This window comes from Aquarana catesbeiana, unplaced genomic scaffold (genome assembly GCF_042186555.1).
Source record: "Aquarana catesbeiana isolate 2022-GZ unplaced genomic scaffold, ASM4218655v1 unanchor225, whole genome shotgun sequence".
In the NCBI taxonomy this organism is placed as follows: Eukaryota; Metazoa; Chordata; class Amphibia; order Anura; family Ranidae; genus Aquarana; species Aquarana catesbeiana.
Window position 1 is genome coordinate 853,681 of NW_027362652.1, and position 16,130 is coordinate 869,810.

Below are 16,130 nucleotides of genomic sequence, written 5' to 3' on the forward strand. Positions count from 1 at the left end.
GCAGAATCTTCAATATGAAGCGAAAATCGAGAACACGGGAGGAAAGTTCAGAACTAATCTTTCAAAAGTTTTATATTACCTAAAGAGTAGTTGATGCTTGGAGTGGACTTCCAGCAGAGGTAGGGAGTCAGTCAACCGTAAGTGGATTCCAGCATGCTTGGGACAAATATCCACTTGCCAACCGCCTAACAGGGAAAACACTTCATTACTATGATGTTTAATAAGGATGAGCTCCGGCATGTTTGTACACTCCACGTGCCGAGCCCGCCAGGAAGTCGGCACGGCGTTGCGCTAATCACAGGCAGTGAGACATTTCCCGATGTGCGGCTGCAGAGATCGGGAAATGTCTCACTGCCTGTTATTAGCGCAGCGCCGTGCCGACCTCCTGGCGGGCTCGGCACGCGGAGTGTGTGAACACGCCGGAGCTCATCCTTAATGTTTAATATCGGGGTTATGGCTGCAGCTAGATAACCCCGGTATTTGTTTTTTTTTTCCCCCAGGCGCCGGTCTTTCTGATAAAAGTGGTCCCAGCGGCGAATTCGCCGCTGGATCACTTTTAGAAGCCAGGGGCAGATGAGATGAGCAAAGGAAAGATGGCTTCCACTCATCTCTATGGCCTAGGAGGACTGAAGCGACATCATGGCGTCGCTTCCCATTCTGAACCCATGAAAACAAGGCCTGTTTTTTTTCTTATCTTTTGCTCTTAAAGGTAGAGGAGAGATTTGGGGTCTTATAGACCCCAGATCTCTCCATGAAGAGGACATGTCATGCTGTCTTGTTATCTCAAGGGATGTTTACATTTCTTGCGATAGTAATAAGTGATCAAAACTTTTTTTTTTAAAGGGACAATGTAAACATTAGAAAAATTTAATAAAAAAATAAAACATTTTAAAGCGCCCTGTACTCACACGCAGCGGTGAACACATACGTAGGTCATGCCCACATATGTAAAGAGTGTTTGCACAAAGACCTGCAATTAAATTTTGCTACAACATTCTCTGGAGGTATCCTTATTAACAACTATATATACACCTGGGTATATGTGCACAATTCCACTGGGACTGGTTACTGAATAATTTCCCAGGAAGGGAATCTCCTCTGTTCACTGAGGCCCTGTCCTGGGTGGAGACACTGCCAACTTTATTATCAAACCCACTCTTCCACTCAGTAAAGAGTATGGTTCTTTTATTTACCTACAGGTCTAGCGCACCATCCTGTTTGGGGAGGGCCATTTCTCATAACTCCCAAAAGAGGGCTGTAAAGATTAAATGACGGCACGAACTAAGATGAAGGAGGACCGGAGTCACGTGACTGAGAAGATACTAAACCTCACCCTGGAGATCATCTACCTGCTGACTGGAGAGGTGAGGAGGATTCTGGGAGGTCACATGACATCACTTTTATCTTTATTAATAAAACACAGACCTGCCCGGAGAGGTGAGGAGGATTCTGGGAGGTCACGTGACATCACTATTACCTCTATTAATAAAACACAGACCTGACCGGAGAGGTGAGGAGGATTCTGGGAGGTCACATGACATCACTCTTATCTCTATTAATAAAACACAGACCTGACCGGAGAGGTGAGGAGGATTCTGGGAGGTCACATGACATCACTCTTATGTATAGTAATAAAACACAGACCTGACAGGTGAGGAGGATTCTGGGAGGTTAAAAGACATTAGTCTTATCTTTAGTAATAAAACATAGACATGACCAGAGAGGTGAGGAGGATTCTGGGATTCTAACATGATATTCCTATTGGTTCCTCAATACAGAGATTTCCTCTTCTGAAGTCAGGTGATCATATGACCATCACAGTGCCTCCATGTGACTCCCTAAAACCTGAGAGACACAACATGCAGAAGATTCTAGAAGTCACCAAGAAGATGATGGAGCTGCTGACAGGAGAGGTGAGCGGTGCTGGGAATTCTGGGACATTATCCAGTAACAGACAAGGGATGTGTCTGGATGGTGACTGTATCATTGTGTGTGTCAGGTTCCTATAAGGTGTCAGGATGTCACTGTCTATTTCTCCATGGAGGAGTGGGAGTATTTAGAAGGACACAAGGATCTCTACAAGGACATCATGATGGACAATCTCTAACAGTATCATTAGGATCTGTACATTATCTCTATTAATACAGTGGGGGTTATTTTTTATATATATATTCAGAGTGAAAACCTGAGAGATTACAAAGTTGAGGTTAAAATAGAAGAAGAAGAGATGTATGTTTGTTACAATTATTGTTTTATTATATTTTTCAGAGCGGAAGCCTCTGGGATGATGATATTGTTGTTAAAGAAGAGTATAAGGAGGAGGATGAGATGTATGGAGTGGTGGAGGAGCTTTCAGAAGGACACAAGGATATGATGGAGCCATATAATACCAGGAACCCACCAGAGAGATGTCCCCGTCCTCTGTATTCCCGGGATTCCACACAGGAAGGTCACACCATCCCTCACCATCATCAGGTAGATGAGGAACAATCACTGATAGTATCATTAGGATCTAAACATTATCTGCATTGTTATAATTGATGTAATTTTATCCCTCACCATTACAAGTTTGGTGGGACGGAGCATTTAGAACATGAACTAAAGGAAACTATGTGTGGATTTTTCTATGTGATGTCATAGTACTAAAGTTTACATTTTACAGATGATATTTTCTCTCTCTCATTCTCGCTTAGGGTGAAGATCTGATAGATATAAAAGTTGAAGTTAAAGCTGAAGAAGTAGAAGAGACATATGTGACGGATGATCAGCAGTCTATGGAGGAGGATGAAATAATGAGGACAATTATAGAGGAGGACACTCCTACAGAGATCAGTACAGGTGGGTCATTTACACTAAATACATTCCTCCACCTATAATGCTCATTGATTGGTCCAGAGTAGGGTGGGGACTGGGTGATATCAGCCTGTAATACCCTGGTCACTTTCCTGAACTATGTTCTCTGTCCTGTATTTCTGTGGGATAATCTTCCTTCTCTGCAAACACAATTTATGTATCTAGACTGGATTTATGTAGATTCTGGGGTTCAACTGGCAGGAAAAAAATTTTGATTTTCACATCAGAGTTACTCGACTTAGGCACCTGCGGCATGTGCCTTAGGCCTTCTGCCCCATTCCCAAGTCTAATAAGATCTCTGACAGAACAATTCTTCCAGGGTTACTTGCTCTGCTGTTTGCTGGCTGTGTCGGGTGGAGAGATATGTCTGTATAGTCTCAGACCCAAGTCACTGAGTGCAGTCTCAGGAGATGGGAGGCAGCGGTGTGGGATCTCCGCAACGTGTCTGATTTATATTTGAGTTATAGAATCCTGATCCCCTACACTATATACTCTATGTTGTACATTACATAATCCTGACCCCTGCATTATATACTCTGTGTTGTGCATTACATACTCCTAACCCCCATAGTATATTGTATACACTGCGTTGTACATTTCATAGCCCTTGTACCTGCACTACATACTCTATATTGGACTTTATATACTCCTGACCTCTGCAGTATACTGAATACTCTGTGTTGTACATTTCATAGTCCTGACCCCAGCTCTTTCTACTTTGTTGTATACTACATAGTCCTTACCCCTGCACTATATATTCTGTTTTACATTAGATATGTCCTTACCCTTGCACTATATACGCTGTATTGTACATTACATACTCCTGACCCTGCTGTATACTGGGTTTTGTACATTTCATAGTCCTGACCCCTGCGTTTTATGTGTTGTACACTACATAGTTCTAACCTCTGCATTATATACTCTATGTTGTACATTACTTAGTCCTGGCCACTGCACTATATATTCTGTATTGTACATTACATACTCCTGAACTATGCAGTATACTGTATACTCTGTGTTGTATATTTAATAGTCCTGACCCCAGCACTTTATACTTTGTGTTGTATACTGCATAGTTCTTACCCCTGCACTATATACTCTCTGTATTACATTACATAGTCCTGACCCCTACACGATATACTATATGTTGTACATTACGTATTCCGGACTCCTACACTATATACTCTATATTGTACATTACATACTCCTGACACCTGCAATATACTGTATACTTTGCGTTGTACTTTTCATAGTCCTGACCCCTGCACTATATACTCTGTGTTGTACATTACATAATTCTGACCCCTGCACTATAGTATGTATGTATGTATATGTGTGTGTATATATATATATATATATATATATATATATATATATATATATATATATATATATATATATATATATATAAAATTCTGATACTATACTGTATATTCCTCACTCTCGTATCCTATGCAATAAGTTGTACTTGAAATAGGCCTGACTTCTGTTCTCTACCCACTACTATATATAATGTATTTTCTTTATTGCACCCATTTTCTGCCTTCCTGCTGGACATTTTATGTCCGCTCCAAAATATGCAGCGCTATCCCTTTTTAAATCGTACCAAAAATACACATTCACATAATAAGTGTAAAACTTTCCAACCTTCCACAATGCATAACAATGATAGCATAAAGTCCAAACGTCCCATCAAATGTGAACGGGAATAAATAATCTTCTCCAGTACTATATTATTTTTCCATCTCGTGTTGACAGTCCACCACCGTGACGAACTAAACTAAGCCCATTACCAGAAGTAGTAGACTAAAATGACTGAGGTCACCTGCACTGTTAAATCATTTGGGCCATCTGGTAATGAATGGCATTACCTGGCAAGATTCTCACTGCAGACACTCATACGCCATGTGGTAACACAACATGTAGAGGAAGAAGAACACCAATGGCAGTTCTGGTTGTTTCCTCACTCTCTGACTAAGGTCCATGAATAAAGAAATGAACTGGTAGGAGATCAGAGGACCCATTTACTAGTTACCTTGAGGGTGGAATTGTAAGATCCTCAGAGACAAAGCTGTCTGATGTGGGCGGAGTCCTGGTTTAGGGGAACCAATCAGCTCATGTCTAGTAATAATCCTTTTATTTCTATTTTAGTAGATGGACGGGAGATGAGGAAAACCTCAGAGGATTGTCTCACTTTGTCTCCAGACTGTAAAGTAGAAGATGAGGACATCACACAGTATAGTCCAGGAGAAAACCCGACTACCTCAAATGTCCATCCGGCACCACACAGTGTAGATGGACCATCGTATTCCTCTTATCCTCTTAATGAGCATATAAGATCTCAAACAGGGGAGAAGTCACATTCCTGCACTGAGTGCGGGAAATGTTCTGTACAAAATGTAGTACTTGTCACACCTCAGAGGTCTTATTCCTGCCCTGAGTGCGGAAAATGTTTTTCACAGAAGTCACGTCTTAATGATCATCAGAGATTGCACACGGGTGAGAAGCCGTATTCCTGTCCTGAGTGCGGAAGATGTTTTTCAGTTAAGTCCAATCTTTACAGACATCAGAGATCACATACTGGGGAAAAGCCACTCTCATGTCCTGAGTGCGGAAAAAGCTTTTCAAATAAGTCCAGTCTTTATAATCATCTGAGATCGCACACAGGTGAAAAGCCATATTCCTGTAGTGAGTGCGGAAAAAGCTTTTCATGCAAGTCCATTCTTTATAATCATCAGAGACGACACACAGGTGAGAAGCCATATTCCTGTCCCGAATGTGGGAAGTGTTTTGCACAAAAAACAGACCTTGTCGCACATCAGAAGTCTCACGCAGGTGACAAGCCGTATTCCTGTTCTGAGTGCGGGAAATGTTTTTCATTTAAGTCACGTCTTTACAGACATCAGAGATTGCACACAGGTGAGAAGCCGTATTCTTGTTCTGAGTGCGGGAAATGTTTTTTAATTAAGTCACATCTTGTCACACATCAGAGAATGCATACAGGTGAGAAGCCGTATTCCTGTCCTGAGTGTGGGAAATGTTTTTCACAGACGTCAAATCTTTACAGACATCAAAGATCACACACGGGGGAGAAGTCGCTTTTGCATTCTTAGTGAGGGGATTGTTACTCGTTGAAGTCCTGTCTTCCTGTACATCAGGGATCTCACACAATCCTCGATGTGTAGTAGTTCTTTGAGTGTGGGAAATGTCTTCCATAAAAAATTTTCTGTACATCACAGCTCTCATGTGGAGAAGAAGCACTCCCTGATATACACCTCAGATATACTCCATGGCTGATCTTCATCATGTAAGAAACAGTTCATAGGGATGTAGCACCTTCCAAGTTAGGCAGTTAAATGTATGTTTTGGCTTGCTCTGTAATCAGAGGAGCCTGTAAATGTTTGCTCTGGTCTGTTTAGGCTTTTATAGACTTGGGGTTTAATTCCCCCTTCCTATAGAAGAATTTTCTAGAGCTTAGCGAGGGGCACCTCTGGACTGGGTGCTGGACTAGTCTCCTCTGGACAGAGCCCATGGACTTGTTCTTCACCCCCAGGATCATGTTATATGTTCCTGCATGGTCTTCAGCTGCGCACCTACAGACTGTTCTAGTCTACAACTACTCATGCTATATGTTTCGGCATGGTCCTCAGATGTGCACCCTAATGCCCCGTACACACGATAGGATTTTCCGACGGAAAATGTTCGATGAGAGCTTGTTGTCGGAAATTCCGACTGTGTGTAGGCTCCATCGGACATTTTCCATCCGAATTTCCGACACACAAAATTTGAGATCTAGATCTCAAATTTTCCGACAACAAAATCCGTTGTCGTAAAGTCCGATCTTGTGTACACAATTCCAACGCACAAAGTTCCACGGATGCTCGGAATCAAGCAGAAGAGCCGCACTGGCTATTGGACATTTTTCTCGGCTCACCGTACGCGTTGTGCGTCAACGCGTTCTCGACGTTTGGAATTTCTGACAAGATTTGTGTGACCGTGTGTATGCAAGACAAGTTTGAGCCAACATCCGTCGGAAAAAAAACATGGATTTTGTTGTCGGAAAATCCTATCATGTGTATAGGGCATTAGACTGTCCTAGTCTACAACTACTCATGCTATATGTTTCTGCATGGTCCTCAACTGTGCACCCATAGACTGTCCTAGTCTACAAATACTCATGCTATATGTTCCTGCATGGTCTTCAGCTGTGCACCTACAGACTGTTCTAGTCAAACTGTCCTTATGATACTGCCACTGATAGAGAGGTGTCCCCTGCAAGTTGGACCGTGATTTCCCTTAAAGCGGAACGTCACCCAAAAGGAGAAGTTCCGCTTTTCCTACCCCTCCTCTCCAGCATTTGGGATTTTTTTTGTACTCCACGGGAGCGGGTACCTGATTTTGACAGGTACTCACTCCAACTTCAGTCAAATCACCGCGGCAGTCTGAGCAGAAAGATCGCCCCCCCCCCCTTCGTCCCACCGCAACCTTTTGGGACATGTTCCAGGAGACTGCGGGACCAATCACGGGGCACAGCGTAGCTCGCGCATGCACAGTAGGCAGTGTGGCTATGAAGCCGCAAGGAGTCACAGTCGGCTGCCTACAGTTAGGATGCCAGCGCCTGCACTCGAAGATCAGCAAAGAGCCGAGTCGGGTGTGGACAGTGCTGGATCCTGGGACAGGTACGTGTGTGTTTTTTTTTTTTTCAAAGTCAGCAGCTACAGTATTTGTAGCTGATGACTTTAAAATTGTTGTTTACAGGGTAAGGAACTTCTTTAAGTGCATTCAGCCGTTGCCGGTGGCAACCAATGAAAGGATCAAGCGTTGGGGTTAAGAGTTGAGGAGCTTCTGTGGGCTGTTGAATGTTTTCACAATAAGAGAGGATCACTAAAGTGCTATTTGCGGTGAAAAAAAAAGGTGCACGTCTGCCAGATAAAATAGCTGGCAGCTATCTAGTGGGCAGCAAAGACATGGTAGGATTCTGCTTGGCAGGAGGAGAAGTTGGCGCCAGTGAGCCCCAGGGAGAAGGGCGGAGTTTGGAGGTGCACAGGTAGAGTGCAGAAGTGAGGGAGTAAAGTTCAGCCTGTGGGCAAGGCATGGGTGTCCCAAGATACCAGAGCACATCTGTTTCTTTGGATGCCGAGCAGGGATGGTGTTGGGGAGAGGCATGCTTCCAGGGTAGCTAAGCTGATGGGCTGAGCAGCGGGATCAGATAGTAGACACTGGTGTGTGGTGTGTCCAAGGAGGCTGCTTCCCGCTGGGCATGGTAGAGGGAGCTGAGCAGCTATGCCTGGTATGTGTGAACTGTAAAAAAAATCAACAGTGCTAAGCAAGGCAAGGGTTTGCTGCAGGCATTATGGAAAATCTCTCCTGGATCTATTGCTGAGTACTATTCCACCAACCACCTGTGCTTTCAATTGGGGCATGGGGTACTGCAAAAAAGTGTCAGAGCTTTTCCAGCCACCGTGCAAAGATAACCTGATTATAAGACCAGGACTCAAGTTGGGGCGATACACCTGTGGCCGCGGGTGAGGGGAAGTTATTAGGGAGCTGGAGACACCTGTGCCCATCAACAAGAGTGAAACTTTAGTAGAGCCTATATTGGAGAGGCCGGTGGCTGCTGTGGTGCCAGTATCCTGTGTCGCAGGGGCAGCTCACACCTGGAAATTCATAGTTGCTCCTACTCCTCTTCAGGGATCCTCTGCCCTTGCTCCTGGTCTGCCAGAGTTGTTCTGTTGTTGCTGTTGCTATGCATTGAACTGAACTGTTGCCTAAAGTAGGGGGTAATCCACCTCTTGAAATTCCTGTCGCTTTGTTGAATAATGCAGGGGGGGGGGGTCCGCTGTCCTTTTCCCAGTTTACTGGATTTAACAAGAAGAAAAGAAAACCCCACCCAACAATTGTTTGATTTTTGTAATTTTTCATTGCAGTTTTTTCTTTAAGACCTATTGGACTTTGGGCTTGCAGAGTCAAGGGCCAGAGTGTGATTATACATGTAAATGTGTATATAGTAGAAAACCAAAGGATATTCTAGCATGCTATTTATCCTCACTCAGAATTTAATGCTGATATGCAGGATAGGAACTCTGAGTTGTTATAGGTAAGATTTAGGATAGTCCGATATATCTTTCTGCTTTGTTCCAGGGCTCTGCAAGAGAACAGCATGTCAAGATCACTACACCTGTTCTGATTATTTGAAAATAGGTCCTGTGTCTCACACTTAGGTCCACTAAGGGCACTTCAGAAAATTTGGCCATGTATACAAAAAGTATAGTTCATGGACTTTAAACATTATGATTTTTAGACTTATAGGTTGTCTTGTACTATTGATTTTGCTGGAGGATTATCTTTGAGGAGATAATGCTCCAACCGTACTGTATTGTATTTTTTTTTTTTAAATCAGATAATCAGACAATACAAAACACACATACATCCCAAGTATGTATTATTAATAATAATTCAGACAAGAAATTAAATCATAATGCACAAAAAAACCCAAACCTCGCTCCCTATAATATCTCACTAAGATTTGACCATCTCCTCACAACTCAACGATCAGTCCGGACTATCTGACCATCTCTTCTATATGTTCTTAAATATTCCTGGACAGTCTTTATGTAAGAAAATGTATTTTTCTTTATTCATAATTTCCTTTATTTGTGTTCTCCACTCCACTATTGTTGGGGGGGGGGGGGGGGTACAGTGACATCCATTTTTGTGCTATTAGCTTGCGATCCTAAAAGAGACTCTAATGATTTTCCGACGGGAAATGTTGGATGTGAGCTTGTTGTCAGAAAGTCCGACTGTGTGTATGCTCCTTCGAACATTTGCTTTTCCGCCAACAAATGTTTGCTAGCAGGTTTTCAAATTTTCTTGGTTCATCATACGTCTTGTACGTCACCGAATTCCCACGTTCCAAAATTGTTGGCCCACATTTGTGTGACCATGTGTATGCAAGACAAGTTTAAGCCAACAACCTTTGAACAAAAATCCACGGTTTTGTTGGCGGAAAGTCCAATTTTGTGTATGGGGCATTACTATTGGTATGAGGGTATAATTCAGGGTCTTGGATTCCTCTATCATACTCAAAAGACATATACCTGGCTCTCAGCAACTTCGTCCCAAAGAGGCCATTAATAGTAGAGATGACCCCCTGCCAGTATCGTTGGAGTTAGGGGCATCTCCTTAACATATGTATTAAATGGGCCGGGCCCCCTTTACATCTAGGGCATAGGGGCGTGTCTCCACGCTGCCATTTAAATAGCTTCTCAGGTGTATAAGTCCTGTATAAAATAAACAATTGGGTTCGTTTTTGCATAGGAGATCGAGAAACCATGGGTACGGTTGACAATACCACTGCCCATTGGTCATCTGATATAGACCCGACATCTCGTGCCGATTGTGTCCTTGATGGTATATCCACTGATTCTTGGAGATTATTATAAAGTATACTGTATAATTGAGATATGATACTCTACTTAGCGACCCTTTTAAATGATAGATTTACTAAGGTATAATTAATCCTGCGCCTGTATAGCATGCCTGAGCTGTAGGAATTGGAAAAAAGCTTTGATTTGGGATTCCATATTCATTGCTTAGTTGATTAAAGGTTTTTAACACATCATTTTGAAATAGTTGCGCTATATACCTCAGCCCTTTAAACGCCCATAAATCGAACGCTTCCAGTTTCATTAATTCTCCATAACTAGAATGATTCCATAATGGAGTAAATAACGTATATCCCGTAATGCATGTAATATTTTTCATTTCCTGCCATGTTTTATCGAATAGTTTACCCATTAAAAAACTTTCATCACGTAGCTAGTTTTTTGTCTCCAATAACGATATTAATGGGTATTTATCATATACCGATAATAGCAGACCACGCATAGGGTGAGAATCTGGCTTTACCGTCCATCCAACAAAATGCTGTAACTGTAATGCCCTGTACACACAATCGGACTTTCCGACAACAAAACCGTGGAATTTTGTTCAAAGGTTGTTGGCTCCAACTTGCCTTGCATACACACGGTCACACAAATGTTGGCCAACAATTACGAACGTACTGACGTACAAGACATACGTGATATCTCCATTGCGAATGCTAGTTATATCTCCGGCTCGTACTTGATTCCGAGCATGTGTGGACTTGTGTCCGACGGACTTGTGTATACATGATCGGAAAGTCCAACAACGAACATTTTGTTGGCGGAAAATTTGAGAACCTGCCAGCCAACATGTGTTGGCGGAAAGTCCGACAACAAATGTTCGATGGAGCGTACACACGGTCAGACTTTCCGCCAACAAGCTCACATCCAACATTTGTTGTTGGAAAATCCGATCGTGTGTACAGGGCATAAGGCCAAGAAAATAACTTTTAAACGTAGGGGATAGCAAGCCCCCTGCATCTTTGGCTAACATTAATGTGGTTAATTTAATACGGGGTTGTCTTTTCTGCCAGATAAGTTCCCGGAAAAGAGATTCTATCTTCCTGAACCAAAATGATGTGATCCATATGGGAGAGTTACGGAGTATGTAAATCAATGGGGGGGGTCCAAATCATTTTAATAAGATTGGCTCTGCCAATCACTGTCAATGGAAGTTTACACCAACTCTGACATTTATCCTTAAATGTAATGAATAATGGTTTAAGATGCAGATAATATAATGCTTTACATTTCGTGATATCTCTACCCCCAAATATTTAACTGTACTGTGTTGTATGAACTGTTCTGCTAACTCTTCTTTTACAGGTAAGCAACAACAAAGATCTGTGCTACCGGTTGACTTTTTAATGCACTAACCATTTGTATTTAGTTAGTGGTAGGGCTCCACTCCAGTTAGACTGTATATCTGTGTAAATATAGGCTGGTTCTGGCACCTGATTCGGTTCTGATATGACCTGGTACCAGTCTCCAGCCATGTTATATAAAGTTTGCATAACAATTTTGCACTTGTATTTTCCGTATGTAGCCAATCCAACCAAAATGCCAGATCTTCTGGTAACATAAAGCAGAAAATTTTCCGCATTATCTCAGACATTACAGGTGCTCTACTGCCCATTAATCCAACCTTGGCACTTCTGAACTTGGGGATCGAAAGCATTCAACTGCAGTATATGTCATAATATTATTACCCATATTCTACTGGCAGACAGAACCATCGTAGTTACCACTGGAAAACTCAGATTGCGCCTAAAACATCAGAATCCCTTTTTCTAATCAGAACCAATTTTGCATACGAAAAAGCTTTCTCCAAGAGTCTCTAACTCCCATGTCACCTTTCTGAAATTATGGCAACCCTAGGTAGACTGGTATATTGATGATAACACTGATTTAAGATGACTACTTTTGTTGTTTCATTGTACTATTGTATTACTACTAATTTACTGTGACTTATTGGCTGTATAGTGGTCTCCTTTCTCTGTATCTTTTGCACACTGCCTTTGGCAATTGCACCCTTATATTTGTTTGTACCTTTTGTATGAAAATTCAATAAAAATGTATGGAAATAAAAAAAATTTGAAACTCAAAACTTACAAAAACTCCCTCCCAGGTCCCAAAAATCACTCGGCTCCAAGGCATGGGCCATCATGTAAGTCTAGTACGGTTGGGAGTCCCTAACGAATAGTCATGAAAAATCAAAAAATAAAGAAACTAGTTGTGGCCTCAAGACCAAACTATCACAAAACTGGGTCCTTATAAAAACGTATCCCAAAAATCTAAACCAATGTATCATAAAAAAAACAACTGTGGTGGTTTGGTCGTGAGCACATAACTAGTTTCTTTCTTTTTGATTTTTCACAAATAATATTTTTTACACTTGTCTATAGCTGGGTTCACACCTCTGCCAGATGTGGCTCGCAGCAGAGGGTCTGGTGCGTCCCTGTTCTCCGTTTCAGGGCCAAAGTTTTGCCTGAATTCGGCCCTGAAATCGAGCCAAAGACGCACAGCGTTCCTGTGCAAGCCGCTCCGCAGCCGCAACAGAGATATGTGAACCGGCTAGCATAGAGAACTGGTCAAAATCTGTCATGCGAATTGGATGCGGGGAAAGCCCCGCATCCAATTCGCATAGGTGTGAACCCAGCCTAAAGAACATTTTACTATGTGGAATGCCACATACAAATTTCTGTTACATTGTTATTTCCCTTTCCCTATCCATTGTTATTGTGGGATACCTTGCTCTTGTTCAAGAGCAATTTTTGTGCTACGGCCTATGAGGACAGGGCCTATTTTTCATGAGGGGGGTGGATGTAGCACCCTCCTAGATAGGCTGTTAGGTAAATATAGTTTTTGGCTTGCTCTGTAATCGGAGGAGCAGTGATTGTTTGCTTTGGTCTGATCATGGTTTCATAGGCTGGGAGTTTGCTTGCTTCCCCCTGCCTCTAGAACACATTTCCAGAGCTTAGGGAGGGATAATTCAAATGTCCAGTCTGAATTTTTAGCAGGGCCTAGCCAATCCCTGGGGGAGGTGTGCCCAAATGGAGCTAGGGTTGCTGTTAAATAGCCTGGAGCCCTGAGGAGATTGTCTCCCCTTACCCGTGAGCAGAGAACTGTGAGGGAGCTGTCTGCTCCTGGAGAACCTCTGGACTGGCTGCTGGACTACTCTTTTATGGACAATGCCCATGGACTTGTTCTTTACCCCCTGGGATCTGTGAGCCTAATTCCTGTACTGCAGTTTATCCATGGTCTTCAGCTGTGGATGCTTGAACTGTTCCAGCCTGCCTATTTATGCTGCAAACTGTCTTGTGGTCCCCACCTGCAAGAATTTTGACTGTCCTAATCTACAGAATTGTGCTATATGTTCCTGCATGGTCCTCAGCTGTGCACCCATAGGCTGTCCAAGTCTTCAACTAATAAAAAAAAAAAACCGACACAACGCCGCTGTCAGAAGAGAGCTTTATATTGTTTACATACACAAAGCTCTCTCCTGTCACTTGCTCTGATGATCGGCGGGTCCCAATGATCGGCATGTGCTGGAGCCATTGACAGCACAGGCGGGGGGGCCTGTGATATTCCACATAAAAGTAGAGATATTAGGTGGTACATAAGGACGGGTTGGCACCCCCACATGCAATTTTCTGGCCAAAAATCATTCAGACTAATGGATAGTCATTAGATCCAGTAAGATCAAGTGGTTTTAAAGTTAGATCTCACATAATTTCAGAGATATTCCACAAAAAATAGAGATATTAGGTGGTATATACGGACGGGTTGGCCTCCCCACATGCAATTTTCTGACCAAAAATCATCCAGGCCAATAGATATTCATTCGCTCTGGTAAGATCAAGTGGTTTTAACGTTAGATCTCTCATAATTTCAGAGATATTCCACATAATAATAGAGATATTCGGTGGTACATAAGGACGGGTTGCCCCCCCCTCCCACATGCAATTTTCTGGCCACAAATCATCCAGGCCAATAGATATTCATTCGCTCTGGTAAGATCAAGTGGTTTTAACGTTAGATCTCTCATAATTTCAGAGATATTCCACATCAACATAGAAATATTAGGTGGTACATATGGACGGGCTGGCCCCTCTACATGCCATTTTCTGACCAAATATTCAGGCTAATAGATATTCATTAGATCCGGTAAGGTCAAGTGGTTTTAACGTTTGATTATCCATAATTACAGGGATATTAGGGATATTTGGTAGGGATGCACAGATACCCATACAAGTATCTATATCGGAGCCAATACTGAGCATTTCCGTACCAGTGAGGAGTGCCATTGAGCATACTGAGGAATGCTGATATCATGTGGGACATTATCAACGGGTGTGTCCAAGCCCAGTGAAGCCTGAAGCACAGCGTCAAAGGCCAGCGGGAAACTTCAGTGGGCCCCAGTGAAGGAGCCAACTGGGTGCCCATCTACAGTAGCTAAAAAACACAAAGGATCCTACGAGCCACCACTGACCGAATACCCAGTAAATATATAGAGAAGGATAGCTGCTAGCGCTGAACATGTCTCACAAATCGTGCAAGTATAAATGAATAAATATATACGCCGCGCTATAAATGTGATGAGTATCTCATCTTGTAAATCAAAAATAAAAGGTAACTGATCAATGTATAATACAGCAGCTAAAATCAGAATATAATTAATAAATATGAAAATAGTGCTGTGCTAAATAATATGCAATACACACCCAATAATATGCATACATAAATAGCATAAGCACACAAATAATGATCAATAAGTGAAGTGACAGTATAAAATCAAGGGAGTGAAAAACTCAGATGCACAATAAATATATAGTGCTCATATGAAAAAAACAAAAAATTCATAAAATTCGTAAAAAGTCCATAAAATATATTGTGAAAAATCAAATATCAAATAACAAAGTGCTCATATGCAGACAAAGTGGCCTGCTGTGCCTATAATAAATGCGCTGAGTAGTCCATGCAACCCGAAACAACTTGGTAGGTGATCAAATGTGCCAAGGTGTCCTCCCTTCAGTGATCCCCTAGGTAGTGAATGCTCACCTTGGAGCGCGCGACTTTGCAATTAAGCTTAGTCTTAACACGCATTTGAACCTCCTCTGGGTTCAGAAGGGAGAAATTGCATCCTGGGCTCCTCAGTGGAATACCTCCATATTATGCAAAAATAAGAAGCGTTTGATAGTGTAATATAGTTAAAACACTTTATTGAACAAAGCTAACAAACACTATTGCATGGCTTGAGGAGAGATCACCACGAGGCAGGAAGGTGAACAGACATGCGAGGAGAGACTACAGGCATCCACTGAAGAACCATTGGTTCCAGAGAGCATCCAGAGATGATTAAAGTCCAGTGAAGACTGCAAGCATCTTAGGGCAAGAGGCAATCAAGTCGCAAGGTGGCCAGGCAGGCCGCTGAAGAACTATCTGCCAAGACATCCTTTTTCTGCCCTGGTCGCAAGACTGGTGAGAGGGCACTTGCCCACTTTGCTGACGCACTACCCACTTTTGGACCCTGCAGGCAGACATTATAGTTTGGAAGTGCGAAGGGGACTTGTTACTGCCATATCAAATCCTCTATGCTGAGTAATGACTCACTTTTGTTAGACTCTGATGATTTATTGTCTTCTATGAGATCCAACTGCTGGTGAAGATATTTACAAGGCATTTTACTCTGAACACTGTTATCTTATTGGTCTTAAAGGGGACATGTTACTGGTGTCTATATTACCTCATCTCATCTAATTAGGATTAAAGGTATTATAGGCCGGCCTGGGGTTCCCCTTTAGAAATGGTAGTACTTACAGCAACCAATAGCCTTCTTGAGGAATCAATTTA

At 42.4% G+C, this 16,130-nt stretch overlaps 1 protein-coding gene across 1 annotated transcript in view; it reads left to right on the top strand.

Annotated features, from left to right (window-relative positions):
• LOC141121553 (uncharacterized) overlaps positions 1-16,130 on the top strand; it is a 52,412-nt gene that overhangs the window by 22,038 nt on the left and 14,244 nt on the right. Inside the window, exons 3-6 of the mRNA XM_073611181.1 lie at positions 1,779-1,913; positions 2,269-2,475; positions 2,694-2,838; positions 5,005-5,953. Coding sequence (XP_073467282.1) covers positions 1,779-1,913; positions 2,269-2,475; positions 2,694-2,838; positions 5,005-5,953 — 1,436 coding nt within the window. The remainder of the gene's footprint in view (positions 1-1,778; positions 1,914-2,268; positions 2,476-2,693; positions 2,839-5,004; positions 5,954-16,130) is intronic.